General features: G+C 49.1%; 1 protein-coding gene across 1 annotated transcript in view; it reads right to left on the minus strand.

The window, feature by feature from the left end:
• Nucleotides 1-5,538: 5,538 nt before the first annotated feature.
• Nucleotides 5,539-21,084, minus strand: part of NDRG1 (N-myc downstream regulated 1) — a 59,519-nt gene continuing 43,973 nt past the window's right edge. The window contains exons 10-16 of the mRNA XM_030795002.1: nucleotides 18,749-18,852; nucleotides 17,028-17,084; nucleotides 16,190-16,241; nucleotides 14,925-14,972; nucleotides 12,649-12,684; nucleotides 10,346-10,397; nucleotides 5,539-7,487 (exon numbers count right to left, since the gene is read on the minus strand). Coding sequence (XP_030650862.1) covers nucleotides 7,246-7,487; nucleotides 10,346-10,397; nucleotides 12,649-12,684; nucleotides 14,925-14,972; nucleotides 16,190-16,241; nucleotides 17,028-17,084; nucleotides 18,749-18,852 — 591 coding nt within the window. The 3' untranslated portion in view covers nucleotides 5,539-7,245. The remainder of the gene's footprint in view (nucleotides 7,488-10,345; nucleotides 10,398-12,648; nucleotides 12,685-14,924; nucleotides 14,973-16,189; nucleotides 16,242-17,027; nucleotides 17,085-18,748; nucleotides 18,853-21,084) is intronic.

Consider the following 21,084-nt stretch of genomic DNA (forward strand, 5'->3'; position numbering starts at 1 on the left):
AGGCCAGCCTGGCAGCAGAGGAGGAGGTGGAAAAATTAAAAACCAGATGAAAGATACAAAAGCAGGTCACCCAAGTCTGAGTGGGACTATCTAATAACAGAGGACAAACACCTGCCGCAGTCAATAACAACCTTATGGACATCCACAGTCTTAGTTAGTCCCAGGAACTTACTGATGCTCCACAATCCCAAGACATCAATAGGTGGTGGCATGAGTCATGTGCTCAGTGAACTGTTTTAAAAGACAACAAGATTTAATCCATTTTAGAAGTGGCTGGGCAAGTGATTTAATCTCTCCGAGCCTTGGTTTTCTCATCTAAGAAGCCAGGAAAAGTCCTCACAAATAAATAATAAAAAGGGGGAAGAATCTATAAAGCACACTAAATATTATTAAAGGAAGTGTGCATCTGTTAATTTAACAAAAGTCTCCTGTTATGTGCTTTGCTCTATGCTGGCCCTGTTGATACAGAAGAAATTCCACCAGCCTGGCCAACATGGCGAAACCCCATCTCTACTAAATATACAAAAAATTAGACAGGCATGGTGGCGCACCTGTAGTCCCAGCTACTTGGGAGGCTAAGGTAGGAGAATCGCTTGAACCCAGGAAGCTGAAGTTGCTGGGAGCCGAGATCACACCACTACACTCCAGCCTGGGTGACAGAGCAAGACTCCATCTAAAATAAAAAAAGAAAAAAAAAAAATCCCTAGTTTGCGAGAGAAAGGACACCCACAGTGACATGTGTTACAAATGCTAGATGTCCCATGTCTGCATGGTGGTGCCTGCCTCCTGGGGAGGGCTGGGCATTCAGCAGACACCTCTCAAAGCAGGGATGAGAAAGGGCATGTTCTGCCACAGTGAGCTTGGCTGTCAATGGGTTTAATCATGCAACAGATACGCCCAACTCACCACCACAACTGCATCAATTACTCAGACACCTGCTGCATGTATGTGGGGGGAAGGGGCAGGAGTAACGTGAGCCCAGTCACAGTTGATTAGACAGGGAATGACACCTGAGTAGAGCTGGACCGATGAGATTCTTCCCCTTAAGAGACAGAAAGACCTGATTAGTTTTGGGTTCAAGAGCCAAAAGGTCAGGTAGGCCTTGGGTTAGGGCCACCATTTTATGCTTCAGAGTTACAGAAAAATCTGATCTTAGAAAGGAGGAGGCTAACTCCTCCCCAGTCCTGTCTCCCACCCCATAAGGCCAAGCCTCACCTTCTGCTCTTGGATTCCATGTGGGACACTAGCAAAGGGTTTCCATGTAGCCTACAAGACCCAATATAAATACATAAGCCGATGGATTTAGGCCAGATCTAGGGGTCAACCTAATGACTCTCTTAGGGAAACTGTCTGGAAAGGGCCAAGGACAGACCCTGCACGTGCTAATCTCAGCGCACACTTGGCCTCCCAGATGCTGCTGAAACCCAAGAGTCAGGAGATCTGAAACAAAAACAAGCAGCTAGGAGACCAGAATCAGATCCCCAGCTGGCCAAACAGCCTTTGGGCATGTAGCTCTAAATAGCACTGATACATGTAAACACCTGCAACGGTTCCTTCCTCGAGGAAGCCAGACCACAGCAAGTCTCTGTGCCACACTGACTCCTCAAAGCTGGCACAGCCCCCCTGCTGTGATGCTTCGCCAGCTCCTCCACCACTCACTTTATCTTAGTTCCCGACTCACACAGGACACAAAGTAGGAAAGGCACTTCTTATGTTTGTTGAATAATCACGAGCCAACGTGCTCCTCCCTCCCCTGACTTTTAACATGGCTTCTTAACCTGGGGTCCCTGGGCCCTCCAAGGATCTATGCATAGAATTCAGAGGGCCCTGGTCTCAGACGGGGAAAAAAATGCATCTTTGTTGTTCCTAACCATGAATTGCAACTTAACATTTCCTTCTATCTAAATGTAGGCGACAAACCCTAATAGTATCAGCAGTTGTAATCACAAATAATCCTCTTATTTCAATTGCAGCAGACAGCTCAAAGTACAGGACTTTGAAATTGCAGCGACGTTGAGGTCTGCCTCCACTTTACTGTTGAAGAAGCGCATGTGACTAGGTCACACAACCGTCACATTTGGATAATTATACTTCGTTATAAGTGGCTTCTTTCATAGTCTTACGTATTTTATTTTACGCATTTAAAACTCTTCAGAGAAGGAATCTGAAGGCTTCTCTTAACCTATCAATGAGGCCATCCGTGGCACAAAGAAGCCCAAGGACCTTGCCTTCCCCTGAACTCCTGCTGGGACAGGGTGGAGTTGCAAGGGAGCCACTCTCTCTTAAAACATCACTCCAGCCTCACCTCCTGCCATACACAGCTCACAAGGTCATCTGCCCAGGTCTATACTGCACGTTCTTCACAAAGACACATACCGAGCTGGGCACGGTGGATCACTGCTGTAATCCCAGCACTTTGGAGGCCAAGGCAGGTGGATCACCTGAGATCAGGAGTTCAAGACCTGCCTGACCAATATGCTGAAACCGTCTCTACTAAAAGTACAAAAAATTAGCTGGGTGTGGTGGCACATGCTTGTAATCTCAGCTACTCCAGAGGCTGAGGCAGGAGAATCGCTTAAACCCAGGAGGCGGAGGTTGCAGTGAGCCGAGATCATGCCATTGCACTCCAGCCTGAGTGACAAGGGCAAAACTCCATCTCAAAAAAAAAAAAAAAGACGCATACCATCCACCCTCAGTGCTGGTGCCCAAACTGTCCCCTCTGCTGGGAACGCCCTCTTGCTCTTCTGTGCTGAGGTGATGTCCCCTCCTTCTTCCACGTCTAGATCCTAAACAACAGGGCTGTGAACTATGGCACAACCACATGCTGCACGATGGTGCAGACTTAGAAAGTGTTTACAGCTTAACATTTTACACAGCCTAAGAAACTCTTCAAGGGAAGTGAAGAAAAATCAACATAGAGAACAGCATGATAGCTGTTTTCAGTGGGGGCATGTCCTTGAGTGTGGGCTGCACTTAGTGACTTGCTTCTGTGAAAGGAGAATCTTGGGGCCCCCAAAATCACTAAGCTAAAGGGGAAAGTCAAGTTGGAAATTGCTCAGGGCAAACCTGCCTATTCTATTCACAGTCATCCCTCTGCTCCCTGAGATAGACGCATGTTCTGATTGCCTCCTTCGGAAAGGCTAACCAGAAGCTCAAAATGTGCATGTTGTGCACGTGTACCCTAAAACTTAAAGTATAATAATAATAATAATAATAAAAGAATGCAACCAAGTGTCTGTCTCTCACCTACCTGTGACCTGGAATTCCCCTCCCTGCTTCTAGTTGTCCCCATTTCTGGATGGAACCTATGTATGGTTCTTTTTTTTTTTTTTGAGACGGAGTCTCACTCTGTCGCCCGGGCTGGAGTGCAGTGGTGTAATCTTGCAATCTTGGCTCACTGCAGGCTCCACTTCCCGGGTTCACGCCATTCTCCTGCCTCAGCTGGGACTACATGCATCCGCCACCATGCCCGGCTAATTTTTTTGCATTTTTCGTAGAGACGGGGTTTCACTGTGTTAGCCAGGATGGTCTCTATCTCCTGACCTCGTGATCCACCTGCCTTGGCCTCCCAAAGTGCTGGGATTACAGGCGTGAGCCACCGTGCCCGGCTGTATGGTTCTTACATGTATGGATTGATGTCTCATGTCTCCCTAAAATGTATAAAACTAAACTGTGCCCTGATCACCTGAGGCTGTCACAGGCGGGTGTCCTCAGCCTTGGCAAAGTAAACTTTCTAAATTGAGACCTGTCTCAAATTTTGGGGGTTCACACTTCCGAAGAATGAATATGGAAAAGTGGAAAGGGTAACTTGACGATGGAGAAATCTGGCAAATACTACCCCAGCCAGGCCATCACCATTAATCCCATCAGCGATAAACCACAGTGATGGTGTGTGGCCTGGATATGATGTGAGAAGCAGGACAAATCACCTCTGTGGGCTTCCCCGAAAAACCCACAGCCCCCAGTTGTACTGTGAGAAAAACTACTTATAACCTCAGTGGAGAGACTTGCAACAGAATGCCTGACTAGTGCTTCTCAACGCTGTCAAAGAAAAATCTGGCCAGTCGCGGTGGTTCACACCTGTAATCCCAGCACGTTGGGAGGCCAAGGCGGGTGGATTACCTGAGCTCAGAAGTTGGAGACCAGCCTGGACAACACAGTGAAAACCCGTCTCTACTAAAATACAAAAAAATTAGCTAGGTGTGTCAGCCTGCGCCTGTAATCCCAGTTACTCAGGAGGATGAGGTGGGAGAATCGCTTGAACCTGGGAGGCAGAGGTTGCAGTGAGCCGAGATTGCACCACTGCACTCCAGCCTGGGCGACAGAACAAGACTCCATCTCAAGAACAAAAAAAAAAAAAAAAAAAAGGAAAATCTGGAAACTGTTAAAAGCCAGAGGAAGCTGAGACATGATGACAAAATGTAATGGGGTGTCCCGGATGGGATCCTGGACAGAGAGAGGACATTAAGGGAACCCCAGTGAATTCTCAACATGGTCCAGGGTTTAGTTAACAGCAACGTCCAGCTGATCTCCCAGTTGTGACACGTATGCAGTAACGTCAGATATTAGTGACAGGGGTCACCAAGTACAGGCTATATGGCAACTCTGTATTGTTTGCAACTGTCTGTACATTTTAAACTAATCTTAGTTTAAATAAGAGGTTACACTAAAATCTCTTAACTTTTTATGTAGAGTAGAAAACAAGCATTACAATGGTTGTCATTGGGCATGAGAAAAGGAATGATCTTTCCACATACATTTGTTTGTAATCCAAACAAAATGTAGCCTGGGTACAGTGACTCACACCTGTAATCCCAGCACTCTGGGAGGCCTAGGTGGACGGATCACTTGAGGTCAGGAGTTGGAGACCAGCCTGGCCATGGCAAAAACCCCATCTCTACTAAAAATAAAAAATAGAAATAAAAATAAATTATCTGGGCATGGTGGCGCATGCCTGTAATCCCAGCTACTCAGGAGGCTGAGGAACGGGAACTGCTTGAACCTGGGAGGCGGAGGATGCAGTGAGCCAAGATCCTGGGTGACGAAGTGAGACTATGTCTCAAAAAATAAACATAAATGTTAAAAATAAAAAAGCTGTTTTCCTCGAATTATAGGTTGAAAAGTTTATCCTCTTATCACTGTGCTGCCCAAGCTATTGGGCACTTGAAAGGCAGCTGGTCTGCTGAAATACACACTAGAGTTCCTAGAATGAAAAAAGAATGCAAAATACCTGCTCAATAGTTTTTATAGAAGTGGTAATATTTTAGACATCTTGAGATAAATGAACTGTATTATTAAGATTAAGTTCATCTATTTCTTTCCACTTTTGAAAATGTGGCCACCGGGAAATTAGAAGTAACCTATGAGCTGACTTAAATTTCTGCTGGACGTGATGCTCTGAGGCAAAGAATTCCAGAGATGAGGGGCTGAGGTCTCCTAGGTGTCAAGGACGGGCAACACCCCCATGAAACAGCCACCCCTGCACTGCAATGTTTCACACACACAATCTCTCAGGGACAGAAAAAAGACACAAGCCACTGCAAAGTTACAAATTTATTGGTCTGGAAATAAATACAAATATCTCATTAAGAAACTCCTCTGGAAAGACTTGTGCACAATAGTTTCCCATCCGTACTCAGCCTCTCTTGCCCCGATCCCCGACTTTTCTGAGCAAGGCCAGGGAAGGCCTCCAAGGTGATGGGTGGCAGGTAACGAGTCATTGCCTCTCACGCCACCTGGAAGGCTGGACTACTACCTCCTCCCAACTGCGGGGTCCCAGAAATCCTCGGGTCCCAGTGGCTAACTTACAATATTCAATTCACTCTGACCAAACTTCCTATGAGAAAATCCACGGTGAGCCAAAATGAAAAGTACAAGGCAGTAAGTAGTACAGGAGCCTGGCAGCTGCGCTGGCCGCCCAGAAATGTCAGTGGTGCTGCCCCATTCGGCGAAAGGTTAGGGAGCAGGAAAAGAGGAAGCAGGAGAGGGAAGGAAAGTCCCATGGAATACGTATTCCAGAATCCTTGCATTTTCTCAGCCACCGCTCCCCACATGAGTTCCCACCCCCACCCACACAAGAGCAAAGAGTTCTGAGGATCCAAGAGCATGACCAGGTCAGACAGGTTCAGCTACTGAGTTCACGTTCTAGCCCAGCTGTCGAAGATTGAAAACTGGATTTAACCCAATCACACAAAATTCCTGGAACCAAGCTGGGATCCACAGAAATCACCACTGCACTGGATCCCAACACAACCACAAGGAATCCCTTACATCGAGTAACCCCAATTCCGCCCCCACCCCAATGCTCCTACCCCGGCCCCTGCAAGGACACTCATCACAGGCAGGGCAGCTGTGGAATGTTGCCCTCCATTCCAAGGAATGCAAAACAAATCTAAATGATCTTCTCCATGAACAAGAATAATCACTGGCTCATGTATCAGGGTTGGGAGGTTGGGGCTGTGGAGGAGAGGCAGAAAGCAGAACTAAAGCCTTCAAATACCATGATGCCCAACATTTGCTGAAACATTTTTGTCTGTAAAGCCAGGAGATTTTGTTGCCTGCTTTTGCTGCACATTAAGAGGATGCTAGAAAAATCAAGCTTGTTTGCTTCTGCATTCAAAGCTTTATAGATGCACCAACTTTAAAAATCGGTTTCTTCAAGTTAACTACATAGATTTGTTGTTCCAAATGCCTCTAGCCTCGACATAAATCCCACCTTTTCCCCCTTCCTGTTTTGCCTGTTTAAAAGAGGTGCCTGCATGTCACTATTAACCCCCTCCCCAAATGAGAAAAGGATTTTGTTTCCGGAAACTGGATCAGCTTCTCCTCAGTTAAAGAGGAAACGGGAAGTGGGCGGCTGGCCTTCTGACCAGGCACCCGTTTGAACCAGGATGCTCAGGGCAGCCTAGGCTTGGCTTTGTGAAGTGTGCGCTGCTACGTGTCTTGTTTTTGGCAGTTTGGTGTCTCTGAGGGAGGGGAGGAGAGTGGCAACCGGCCACTGGTTAATGGAAGAGGATGCGATGCGGAGATGCTTGCTTCCTTCCTTTGGTCCACCGCCACCCCGCCTTTGGAGAGGGCACCCATGTAATAGACCCCATTTGTCTCCACCAGAGCTGACTCTTACAAAATAAGCTTTGGATTAATACCGAGTTAGGCGCAGTGTGGCAGGCAGGGGGTGAAAAGGGGCTGGGGAGGAGGGGGCCACTACAGAGATCAGAGTCCGGGGGCGGCAGCTGGGCAGGCTGCCTAGCAGGAGACCTCCATGGACTTGGGCCCGGTGTTGTTCCCGGCAGTACCCGAGTTGGGGGTGATGTCCAGGTGGGCCCCCTCGCTGGTGTGGGAGCGGCTGCGGGTGCCCTCGCTGGTGTGGGAGCGGCTGCGGGTGCCCTCGCTGGTGTGGGAGCGGCTGCGGGTGCCATCCAGAGAAGTGACACTGGAACCAGAGGCTGTGCGAGACCGCATCAGGCGGGTCATGCTAGCCGAGGGCACTAGGGGGACAAGACAGAGCCGGTTAGAGGGCAGGAGACGGCCAGGTGAGGAGCCAGGCATGCCCATCCACCAGCCACACGCTCTTCTACGTGCCAGCCCCAGAGAAGACTTGATCCCTGTAGCCATCCAGCTGCCGGGCCCCCGTCCTCTCCATGTCCACTTGGAGAGAGAGATGGCGAGGCCCAGATACGGTAAGGAACTGCTGCAATCACACCATGAGTGACCCGAACCCAGATCTGGGTCTGAATCCCAATTCTGCCACCTCTTAAAAGCTGTGTAATTTTGTGAGTGTTCCCCTGAGCCTCCCTGTTCCCATCTGTAAAGCAGGGATGTTAAATACTGACCCCTGGTATCAGCACCTGTGTGTACGCCCATGACCCCATGCTGTCCATGATCACTGGAGCAGGGAGGACACCTGGGGTCAGCTGGGCTCAGCCCTGCACATCACAGGTGGGGAAAGGGAGAGGGGCCACACGGCAAGTTCCTGGCATGGCTATTCGTTGTCATCTCTCCCAAAGAAGCCTGTCAGCCCAGGTGCTAACAAGGGTGCTGTCTATTCTTTGGGATCTTCTCCAAGACCTCAAATGCTCTTGCACATGGCCCGTGCTGGTGGGGTGGAATGAGGAGGAACAATCCCGCCCACCTGTACCGGGTGGGACAGTGTCCCGCAAGCTTCACACCTACCTGAAACTTCAGAAGGGAACCTTCTTTGGAAATAGGGTCTTTGCATATGTAATTAGTTAAGGATCTTGAGATGAAATCATCCTGGGTTGACAGGGAACCCTAAACCCAATGACTGTGATGTCCTTACAGAAACAGCACACAGGGATATGCAGGGGAGAAGTCCAAGCAAAGACAGAGGCCGAGATTGGAGCGATGCAGCCACAAGCCACGTAAAGCCAAGGATTGCTGGGGCCACCAGAAGCCAGGAAGAGGCACGGAAGGTTCTTCCATAGCAGCGTTGGAGGGAGCAAGGCCCTGCCCACACCTTGATTTCGGACTTTAGGCCTCCTGAACTTTGAGAGAATGGATTTCTATTGTTTTCAGCCACCCAGTTTGTGGAGCTTTGTTACAGCAACTTTAGGAAACTAGTACTCCACCCAACTGAAGCATCATGGCTAGGAGGCCACACTGAGTCAGACATCAGAAACAGGGGCAGCTGACCCACACCGAGCATGCAGGGCTTATGTTATCTCCTTGATAGGCACAGGGAGGGGCTTTTCATGGCAGGCACTCCCAAACAGAATTAATCCTTGCTGAATTGTCTTAAAGAGCTAGTTTTGAATTCAGAAAGAACTGGGGTCAATGCCACATCCGCAGCTCACATATTTCTCTGAGCCCCTACTTCTCACCCACAAATCTGGGATGTCTACTGAGCAGGATGAGAAGTGTACAGTGAGCACTGATGTCAGGTGTGCAAAGGGTTCATCAAGCCAGCCCCCCGCGGTGTGCAGGAGGCCAGTGACCGGTTCCTTTCCTTCTCTTTGGCTGATGCGTTTGGGACCATAGCTCTTCCTGTTATTTTCCCCCCCAAGACCTGCAGGAGGCTTTGGCTTTCTGGAAATAGAAGCTGATTTGGGGAGAAAGATGAGGTCTAGCATTCACTTCCTTTCTCTCCAGAATACACTCTCAAAGCAGAAGTCCAAACCCTGGTGGGGCCAAGACAAACGAGAGCCACGATTCACACCGTGCAGGGTAAAGCAGGGCTGCCCCGCGGCTGTCTCCATGGCTCTCTCCAATGACAGCCTTTGCCTGCAACTTCCGTCGGGGAAAGCAGGCTAGACAGGCAGGAGCCCCACTGGCAGACAGCTTCTGAGGGCACCTGGGGATGTGGATCCCGCCTGAGCCTGAGGCATGGAAATCAAACCTGCCAGCCTCGCCTTGCTAGAGCTAATCATGGCTAAGGCCAATGCTGGGACTGCAGTCAGCTTACCAAGCATACTCTTACTATACATGGGCAAGCAGTTTAAGGAAATGATAAAAGGGATCAGAAGTTTAATACCTTCCTAGTAAGGAGGGACACACAAATTAGAGTTCCAAACAGTAGGGTCAGAAGAGCCACTAGTCATGTCAGGGCCGGACTATGGCTGACAAGCCCACAGCATGACGTGGCTGCTGTTCAGCCGAGTTACAACTCGCCAGGGTCTGTCCTAGTCCTGGGACAGCACTTCTGGAAAGAAGGCTGTATGTGTCGAACAAACTATAACTGCAAAATAAGAACCAGCGAGTTCCTGAACGATGCTTCCAATGTATCCAAAGCTCATGACTTGACTATGGCACGCTCCACCTTGAATATAAGCAACTTTGTTAGCCACTTCCACAGAGCTTCACAACCTTCAAAGAATTTCCACAGATCCACCCTCTGCTCCTTGCTTACAACCCCGAAGCCTCAGCTTCATCATTGATAAGATGGGCTAAGAATATGTCAAAGGAGTACTGTGATGGTTCAATGAGATAAAATAATGTGTTAGCAATCTTTCATCATCATCGACACCATCTTCATTATCACTATAGCTGGTGGTCTCTTAAAACTTGTGATCAAAAGTTTTAAAAATGTTATTGTTTCACTGTTGGTCATTGTCTTGGTGCTTAAAGGGACGGTCCTCATCTAAACCCCCAAAATCCCTGGTGTGAAACAACTTCTGTTCAACCAAGGAGGAAAAACGAGCCTTGCTGGTATGAGAGGCTAGATCCTCCAGGCTGCCACATGCCCTCCACACACCTAAATGTTTCCTCCCAGAAAGCTGAAGCTGGCCAGGGGGACACGGAATTGCTCATCCAAGCCTGGCTCAGGACAGAGCACTTCCAATTCCGACACGTGCCCCGACCCACTGCACACGGGGAACGCCATACTCACTGTATCCCATGCCCTGCACGAAGTACTTGAAGGCCTCAGCGAGCTTGGCCGGCTGCGAGACAGGGAGAGAAAATGCAATCAGTTGCTGGGGGACCAGATCACCCGAGGCCATGGGGGGCTGTGCCTGTGGTCACCCTCATTTGAGAGTTTGGCTCAAGACAAAAGCCATCACGTGTTGACAGGACAAAACACAAAAGTAAAAGGAAGACTATGGGATAATGATGGGAAATTCACCCCACAGCTGTGGAACTTGGACAAGTTACATGACCTGTCTAAGCCAGTTTCCTCACCTGTAATATAGTGCAGAGTATCACAGCTATTTCTGTGCATCTCTGGGGAGATTACATTCCACAAAGGGACGTGTCTAACCCAGCATGTGGAATGTAACTGCATCAGCATCGTGAGCTACTCCCCATGCAAAGGGCTTTGCTGCATTCTTTCATTTACTCCTGACAACCCCTCATGAGGTCAGTGCTACCTTAGATACATTTCATAGCTGAACAGATTTGGAGAGGAAAATCCACTCAGGGTCCCACAACAAGTAGGTGGTGGGTCCTGTACATTAACCCAGGGCTCTCCAAACCTAAAATACTTGTTCTTGAGGCAAGTCACTATCAGCCTCAACAGCAGGCTGGCTGAAAGAAGGGATGATGGATAGATGAATGGGTGGAAAAAAAAGGATGGATTGAAAGAAGGAAGGATAAAAGAAAGGAAGAAAAGGAAGGAAGGAAAGATGGATTAAAAAAGAATTGATGGACAGAAGGAAGGAAAAAGAGAAATATGAACCAAAGAAGGACAAATAAAAGGAAGAAAGGATATGAAGAAGAATGAATGGATGATGGTTGGATGGTTCACTGGATGGGCAGACAAACCAATTAACAACTAACTGGGCTACTTTAAGTGAAATGCATATGGAATGCTGAGACCACATCCAGTTCTACCAGTTCTCTCAGTTCATTTAATGTAAACTTGGAGGTGAGTGCTCAAGTATCAAGGGCATACATGCAAGGCATATCTGTTCTTCAGTTAATTCCAACTGTTCTAGCCAGTGCCCTGGGTCCTATTCTCCTGAGGCAGTGAGAGGGCACTGGTAGAGGCTGGGCTGACCCCCCTCCCTGATCTCCACTAACACCCGCCAGGGCTCCACAAAGAGCCAAATGACATTTAAAAGAGCGGCTACGCTCAAATTGCCCTCTGGAATTTGTGTGACAGTGTAAGAAAGAGACAAGAGAAGCAGGTCAGGGCTGCAGGGAACAGGGACTCCTGTGTTCGAGATGGCGGACAGAACCACGAATACAGGCTTGGGAATGAGAACACCTGGGCCCAGTTTTAGCTCCAGTAATCATGTGCAATCTCTCTCAACTTTTGGCCTCAGCTTCCTCTTCTGTGACACTGGGATAAAATGCTTGCTCTTCCCACCTCTGAGGACTATTGCAAAGACCTAATTTAATCAAGGATAGGAAAGCCGTGTGTAAACATACACCCAGCGTGCAAGGGCACGAGGACGACAGTGTTACACAGGAATTGCTCCTCCCTATGCTGCCGTCCCCGAAGCCTATGCTCGTTGAACTCCTCTGAAGCTCTGAAAATTCTTTTAATTATGACCAGGGTTCCATCTGTTCTCATTTTAAGTAGAGAAAGAAAAAAAGGAGGAAGAAAGGAGGCAGGGCAGGTTTTTGGATAAAAAAGATGACAAAAAACTCTAATTCATTTTAAGATGGAATACAAAACTGTCAGGATGTAAAATTATAAGACAACAAATTAAAAGTTTACTTGTTAGGTTGGTGAGATTCTTTATAGGAGGAGAAATTGAAGGGATCAGTGACGCAGCAAACATATTACGTTGATCAACATGTTTATTTGTACATGTGCACACACATTTATACATGCACACACACAGACATGTGTACACATGCACACCCACAAACACACATGCACACACACACAATCTGGCTTAATCTCCTCCATGTCCCCCTGTTCTGGGCTGGAGCTCCTTGTGGCCCTTCACTCCAGCAGAAGCCCGTGGTCTTTGGGGCAGACATACCTAGATTCTGACCCATGATGACCAAGGTGTGTCTACTTGGCAAATCCCCCAACCTCTGTGAGCCGCAGTATCACCTACTCCACAGGGGTTGGTCCCTAGGGGATCAGAGTCCTCCTATATGGCACCTTTTCCCAACAGTCCACAAACTGTCATCCAATGTCACAGCAAGGCAATGAGGGAACAGGTGTCACAGAGGCACATGCACTCCACCCAGGGGGAGACGACAGCTGTGTAATGCAAAAGCCAACGTGGCACTCACCTGGGAGATCTGCGGGAGGCCGCCACAGTCCGCCATCTAGGAGAGAGGGAAGCTGGTTAGTGCCAAACACCACAGCCAAGGCCCTCTGCGCTCTATGAGTTTTTTCCTAAAGGATGCCCATCCGCCTGCTGCCCTGCCCTGTCCTGCCTTACAAAGGAGGAGCAGGGTGGACCGTGGGTAGGGAACACTCCAGCCCCACCAGGCAAGGCTGCTGGTGTCTCCGTGGCAACCATCACTTGTAGCTTACTACATGCCAGGCACTACACTAGGCCCTACGGATAATTTCACTCCATTCCCCAAGAACCATGGAAGGTACAGCTGTCCCATTTTACAGGCAGAAGCTGGGCCAGGAAGAGCTTGAGGAACTCGCAAGCTTCCAGGCCAGGATCTCTCTAACCTGAAAGGGTTTGATAAACAAGACCCTCTTCATATATTCCCTTGAAAGGTTCCCTCAAAAGGAAGCGGCTGAACTTGGGTCTTCAGGCCGGATTCAGCTCCTGACCGGTACCCTTCCTAAATGGTGGACGTTCAAAGTCCCCGTGAAATCACCGAACCTCAAGAGGCCATTGCAGGCTGTGAGACTGTGCAGCCAGACTGGAAGCGAGCAGGGTTGACAGCAAGGGAGCAGGGGGAGGCTGTGGGGAGGGTGGCCTGGGGCGAAATGGGGCTGGAGGAGTTCGTGGGAGTGGTGAGGCTGTGGGCATCCTACAGCCCAGGGCGCCTCAAGACTGGACCCCCAACACTAGCCACAAAGTGATACTGACCTGGGGCAGCCCTCAGCTCAACCAGCATGCAGGAAGCAGGATGCCCGAACTCTCCCTCCAGGCAGGGTACTCAGCACATTAGGCTGGCACCGTAGAAGTCTCCAGAATCAGGCCTAAGTGAGTTCTGTTTCTGGATCTACCATCAAATCGGCCACCCGACCTCAGTCAGGCCACCTACCCTTTGCTGTAGGTTGTGGTTGAATTGTGTCCCCCAAATAGACACACTGAAGTCCCAACCCCAGTGCCTATCGATGTGGCCGTACTTGGAAATAGGGTCTTTGCAGGTAAAATCAAGTTAAGATGAGGTCATACTGGATTAGAGTGGGCCCTAAATCTAACGGCTGATGTTATTAAAAGAAGAAGGAAATTTGGACACAGACGCAGAGATACAATAGGGAGAGTGCTGAGTGAGGATGGTGGCAGAGACTGGAGTGATGCATCTACTAGCTAAGGTGAACCAAGTGTGGCCAGCAGCCACCAGAAGCTGCAAGAGGCAGGCAGCATTCTCCCCTAGTGCCTTCAGAGGCAGCATGGCCCTGCCCACACCTTGATTTCGGACTTTCAGCTTCCAGAACTAAAAGGGAATAAATATCTGTTGCTTTAAGCCACCCATTTTGTGATACTTGTGACAACCGCCCTCAAAGTATGGCATTATGCAAGCTTGACGCCCAGCAGCTTCTAATCTTGCAATTTCCTTTTGAGGGAATCTTGAAAGAAAATCTATGTAAAGAGCCCAATACAGGAAAACAGCCTCCCACTCAATAAGTATCGGACACCCCCTACATGCCTTTCAAAGGCATTCTACGTCTATGGGGGAAGTTGAAGGCACGGTGACCTACAGATGCCACCTCCTTGTCCTTCCCCCAGTGTAAGGGAGCTGCCTCATCTCCACCCAGGTCCCTCCTGGCCACCTGCCCCTGCAGGGGTGCACCTGGGCTGAAAGGCCCCTCTGAAAGGTTCCCACTCTTGTGCTGCATCTCCGCACGAGGCTGCCACAAACAGCCGGTGGTTTGCATTGTGCAATCAGTCATAACTGGCAAGGGACTGGCGGAGGTTGCTACAGACCCTCAAATCCAGCTGCGAGCGAGCTGGCACACCATGTGCTCAGATGAACTTGCCTGAGAAAGTCCTGACCTTCCCCGGCTGTGGGAGATGTTCTCCTCTTACTGTGACAAGCAGAGAGCCCCTCTTGGAGGATTGTCTTGGCCCCAGCCTATGGAGGGTCCTTGCCAAGCCATCCCTGGTCCCAAGCTATCCCTGGTCCCTCTATCCCCAAAGCCCCCAGACCAGCAGCCTGTTGATTCCTGCAGTCCCAGAGAAGGATCCCTCCATCTTTGCAGCCTCAGATCACCAGTCAGCACCCAATATATGTTCATAAACAGATAGATTAAATCATTAATTCTATGGTTTCTGATCACGTGCCTTGCCTTTCTCAAGCGTAACTCAATGTTGCAGAAAACGTGAGAGTTTCTAAGAAATAACAAACACAAACCCCCATTGTTTTCCCTGTACCTTGAGGAGAGTGGTCTTTGTTGGGTCCAATTTCGAGTTGCACTCCACCTGCACAAGAGGGAGGAAATCTGTCAATTTTCTAAGTGAAGCCAAAACCAAAACATCTCCTCCTTCCCTGCTACTCTGCTGCCGTCACCAGAAACTCCAGTATTTCCGCTGGCAAAGAAGAAAGTATGTGGGGTTTGGGATTCAGCAGCTGTGGCTTGAAATCCCAGCCTTGCCAGTACCAGCTGTGACAACTTGGATAAGTTATTTAACTTCTTTGGGCCTCAGTGTCCTCATCAATAAAATGGAGATAATATCTTTTTTCAAAGGGTTGTTATGAAGATTAGCTGAAATGTAAACAGTACTGCAGAAATATCTGCTAAATACATATCCTTGTTTAACCAGCAGCTGCCAGAGATTCTACAGGTTTAACATTCCCAGATCTAACAACTATTCTTCACGTAAAATCACACTGACCAAGCTGGTTTCTCTCTTCATTTTGTCAGTGACCCTCTTGAAAGGGGCATCTGGAATTGGGCAGAATACCCATATGTAACCTATGCTGTTCAAAATGCTTAAAGTAAAACTATCACCTCCCTTGATTTGAACAGTGTATCTCTACTGATGTATTCCATGATTATCTCCAGTCGGTCAGCCCATAAGAAACTGATGGTTTGTTAAGGCATGCCAGGTATTTACTACACGAACATTTGCAAATGTCACTCTGTGGATCACTGCACAAGGCACGGCAGTACTGTAGGACTCTGATCCATAGCCCCTAAGTCTGCCATCTCCCCAGCTGTGGGGTTGTCTGAAAGGTAGAGTCCTCTCTTTGTTGCCACAAAGTTGTAGGTGGGAGTTAAGGGGTGAAAGCAGTCAGGAAGCTTTGCTAAGCCCTGCCTCCCAGTGCCTCTGTCCCCTGACAGCTCATCAGACACCAATTGGTTTGGAAAGATCCAGCTGCTTCCCAAATGAGAGGCGAGTCTCTTGGCCAGGAAGCCAAGTGGCAAACACACCCACATAAACAAGCCAATGGGACACAGATCGGCGGGTGAGGGGACCTGGGCGAGGAGACACTGCCAAGCAACCAGGGCTGGCAGCCACCAGGGAAAGAGACTAGTGGCTAGGCCCTCTGCCCAAAGGCCAATATGGCATTCCAAAAAACATCACCTGCCCTGATGGGGCAGAGGAGAGGAGGGGCAGGCAGGGCCACTTCAACAAAGTCAACCAGATTTTGCCTGTTGAATTAAACACAGAAACCACCTGTGATTTCTACATACCACGGCATCCACTGCAGGCGAGCTGTCCCCAACCACCAACAGAGCAGGACACCTGGGGTCAGGGATAGAGCGGAGAATTAGCCCAAGGTTCCTTTAAAGATTGTCTCACTCCCAGGCCTGCCAGGCCGGGGCCTGCATTCTAAAAACAATGTCATTTTGGTTTCCCCAACACCCTTTGCTCTTTTACTTCATTCTCCTTTGATCTTAGGATAAAATTGGTTACTAGTAATTCACAACTTAGTATGAATTTCAGCCAGGGAATTTCTGTAACCCAGTGCTTTTATTTTAAAGCATCTTCTCCTCAAGGATGGATGAGGACTTAGCTGGCAATCAAGACCGAAACAAGAACAGCATGAAGGACAAAGGCAATGACGTGCCAGGTTCCCAAGTGTCACACAACATGGCGCACTCAGCCACAAAAAGACACCATCATTACTGGTGGAAACCCAGTTAGTTCTGTCCATGACTGTCTTTTCCTCCTAGACGTATAGAGCACTTTAAGGCTGTGTCCTGTGCTATCCATCCCTAGGCTTCATGGAGCAAAGCCTCACAGAGTTATTGATGTAGTAGGTGCTTAATAAATGCTGTCCCAAGTACAATCAACAATCCTTCTCCAAGATCAAAGGCCTACGTCATGGGGACACCCTACAAACGGATGCCACCGGCACAGGGAGAAGTCCAAGTCAGGCTTGGTAATGCTCAGTCTCTGGGTGGCATATATCCAGGTCTCAATGACACAATGTCCCGCCACACTCAAAAAGAAGGCCCTGCCAGCAAGGCCACCTTCAACAGTGCACAGCCCCGACTGCAAGTGCTGGGGAAGAGAAAAGCCACTCACTGCAGGGTGACTGTGTGGGTTCCCGGCATTGGTCGCTCAATCTCCAGGTCGCGCCGGCTGCAGGAAACAAATGCATCATTAGCATGAGGACCCCTCCCGTGGAGAAAGCTCCCACTCCCATCCAGCCAAGCCCAGGAGGTCCTGCCAGTGGCCATTCTGGCAAGCCACTCACATCCCCAACTTGAGAGAGGCCCTGTGGCTTTCAGGACTCCACACCCTCTTGGTGTCCACAGACCTGGTTAGAGGGACAGCAGGACATATGCATTTCAAGCAGAGCTCCCCTCATTTTGTCACAAATATTTGTGGGGCTTTTTTTTCCAGGAGTAGAAGTCAGATCCTCCACCATAGAGGGTCCCCGCCTTCCTTGTGCCCCTAGTCAGAGCCCCCATCTGACAGAGGGGCCACCTCCCAAATGCTCTCGCAGCCTCTTAGTTGAAGTCCCAGCCTCACCAACTCTGAGTCCTCTATAAAGCACCCAAATGATCTCTTTAAAACTCAGGCCTCATCTTTCCATTCCCTGTCTCAAACCCTATGGTGCTTTCCCACTGCACTCGTGTGAGGCACAGTGTGGGCCCAGCCCAGTGCCGTCCACCCTCCCTGCACACAGCCACCCACCCTCTCTGCTGTCTTACAGCTCCCAACATGAGACGCTCTTTCTCAGCTCACAGCCTGGAGTTAGACAAGCAGGATCCAAATCATGCTCTGCCACTTTCTAGCTGTGTGGCCTTGGGGAGAATACAGGACCTCTTTGCGCCTTTGCTTCCTCAACAGGAAGTGACAATACCAGGACCTTCATAGTGAGATTTTGAGAGGGGTCAGTTAATGACTATGCTATTTGTGCGGACAAGTTAAGAGTGTGGAGTCTGGGGGCTGTGCTGGTCTCCTCTGTGTCTCTAGCGCCCAGCCGAATGCCTGACTCACTCCAGTTCTCAGAAAGTGTTTACTAAGTGAACGCACTGCTGGCCTTCGGTTTCTTCAGTCACATCCACAGTGAGGATGTTACCACTGAGATGAGGGCAGGATTGTAAAAGGAGGCAGATACTAAGCTCTGTTACAAATGTTAATTTCAAGAAGTCACGTTATTAACATTTGATCAGAGATAAACACTATGAGGCTCATTTCTATCTCCTGTTCTGTGAGTGTGGCAGAGCTAGCTCAGCAGGTTGAGTGAGCTCCCTGGAAGATTATAGAGTCTCTGGCTGACACCAATGGCCTGAGCTGTCTCCTCCCCTAGCTGAGCTCCAGATAAGTACCTAGTGCTGGCTGAGAGGGCCACGCCTTAGGCAAAGGCCGTGTTCAGGTCCTCCTTATCCTTGGAATGACAAACTCCCAGAAGCCTGCCTGGATTATCCCCGGCCTCCAGGGGTGCTTTGCTGCTCTCTCACTTAGCTCTTCTTACATTTGGCCTTTCATGAAGCTCAGCAGTGGGCACACACATTTACTCTCAACCCTCTGAGTGTGCGACTGTGTCCCTCTCACGTCTGCACCCGCAGTGGTCTGGAGTGTTTGTTCAGCTCCCTGCAAGACGAGCTGAATGCCAGGAACCAGCTTACAGGCCAGGTGTCCTTCCTGGGGATACCTGTCCTATGAATCTATTTGCTCAAACTCAGAGCCTGCCTCTTCCGCTCATTTTATACCCTCCCTCTCACCTGCCCCATATTTCAGTTCTACAGAAGACACCTCATAAATAGCAATGATGTGGCTGAACAACATCCCGATACCTGTTGTAGGCGTTGATGAACAGGTGCAGGTTGCCGGGGTTCATGTCATTCACGATGTGCTGGCGGTAGGTGTGGACCACTTCCACGTTACTCTGCATTTCTTCCTGCATTTAGAGAGGTCAGAAGATGGTCCTGATTGCACTGTGGCCCTGAGCTGGTCACTACTTTCTCCATTCTCCAGGTTATTTGGATACAAAGTAAAGATAATAATGTCTAATCCACAAGACAGCGACGGACCTAAAAAAAAAAAACCTTCGGGAAAGCAACACGCCCACCCGGGTGCAGACAGTGGTTACACTATCCACTGGGAGCAGAAAAGTCCCCCATCCTGGAAAGGCCACACCCCACCCTTCCGAACTCATTACTTAGGGACTTTCAATTTGAAGTCAGACATCCTGGATCTAGAGCTTAGCTTCATCACTGTCCCTTTCGTGGGCAAATCTTTCAACTTCTCTGAGCCTCAGATCTCTAAAAAAAAAAAAAAAACAAAAAAAAAAAAAAAAGGGAAGAGAGAGAATGTTGCCTACTTCACTAGGTTGTAGGACTTAATGGAGGTTGTGTTCTCACCTCTACCAACAGTAAAAATTGGAGGCAAATATTAGTAATTGTTTTCCAATAGGAAGAGCTGAAAAGAAGTTTTTCATGCTTGAAAAGCAAAACCAACTCATGCCACAGGAAGTTGCTGAAAAGAAGGGCAATTGCAACTCCCACTGTGGCCAACCAGAGCCTTGAGGGAGTTGGCCCCAGCCTCCCCATCTCTGGGTGCTTTTTGAATGTCATTTGCGACAAACAACTTGTTTGCTCTGTTTCTCATTTGTACGAGGGCAGACACCTGTAGGTTTCACACAAGGGTCTGATGTGACCCGTGGCAACCAGATGAGAAGTTGGAGTTGGGGGTCAAAGAAAGCTGGTGTCAAGCTTCAGCTGCATCAAACAGTCCAGGATCATTTAGGCAGCAAGGAGGTCAACTGGCTACTAAGAGCCAACGCTGGAAAAAATAGGAATCATGCTGGGATTTCAGATCAAAACCAACTGTAGCGATCTGGGGGCACCCTCAAACACCATGGCCGGACCAACCAGTCTCCAAATAACCTGGGGTATAATCAGATCAGATGCTCAATGCTATGTCTGACATCCCTCCTCCAGTGAAACAGAGACAGTGGCTGTGAATTTTTCCCAATTCCTATCAGTTTCAGATTACACTCAGGACAGGGAAAATGTATCACACACTGTGGAATGAATCATAAAAGGGGAAAGAGGACTCTAGTGGGCTAAACTGTGGCCCTCAAAAGATATGTCCATGTCAAATCTCTTGAACTTGGGAATGCAAACTTGCTGGGAAAAAGGGTTTTTGCAGGTGTAATTAATTAAGGATCTTGATATGAGATAATCCTGGATTACATGAGTGGGGATGAAATGCAATGGAAAGTATCCTTAGAAGAGGAAGGAGAGGGAGAAATAAAACAGACACAGAGGAGAAGACCATGTGAAGACAGAGGCAGAGAGTGCTGTGAGCAGCCACTAGCCAAGGAATGCTGACAGCCACCTGGAGCAGTAAGAAGCAAGGACGAATTTCCCCTAGAGCCTGTGGCGGAGGGGTGGCCCTGCCAGCACTTGACGTCAGAGTTCTAGACTCAGAGCTGTGAGAGAATACACTTTTGTTTTTCTTTTTCTTTTTTTTTTGAGACAGAGTTTCCCTCTGTCTCACCCAGGCTGCAGTGCAATGGCACGATCTCGGCTCACTGCAGCCTCTGCCTCCCAGGTTCAAGTGATTCTCCTGTCTCAGCCTCCCGAGTAGCTGGGATTACAGGCACGTGCCACCACATCCGGTTAATTTTGTCTTGTCAGTAGAGACGGGGTTTCACCGTGTTGGCCAGGCTTGTCTCGAACTCCTGACCTCAGGTGATCCACTCGCCTCAGCCTCCCAAAGTGCTGGGACTATAGGTGTGAGCCACCATGCTCAGCCCACTTTCGTTGTTCTAAGCCATCCTGTTTGTGGTAGTTTGTTACAGAAGCCACAGGAAACCAACACAACGGGCAAACCCAGCAGTTGTACCCATCAACTCCAGAGTGGAGCCTCTGTTCCCCGGTACACTCACCAACCCCAGAGTGGGGCGTCTGTTTCCCTGGTACACTCGCCAACTCCAGAGTGGAGCCTGTTTCCCCAAGACTCATGGGAGTGTCAGATGGTCACACGTTAGCTCAGAAGCAGAAAGTGGTATGTAAGCAAAGCAGGTCACTGCAATTTCAGGCAACCAAGGGGTTTTCCAGACCCTGGGCTTGTAGCCAAGGCCATGGCATACCCTTCCCAAGGGCAGCTGGCCCCAGCTAGAGAC

The sequence above is a fragment of the Nomascus leucogenys genome, chromosome 16, assembly GCF_006542625.1.
Source record: "Nomascus leucogenys isolate Asia chromosome 16, Asia_NLE_v1, whole genome shotgun sequence".
NCBI classification, from domain to species: Eukaryota; Metazoa; Chordata; class Mammalia; order Primates; family Hylobatidae; genus Nomascus; species Nomascus leucogenys.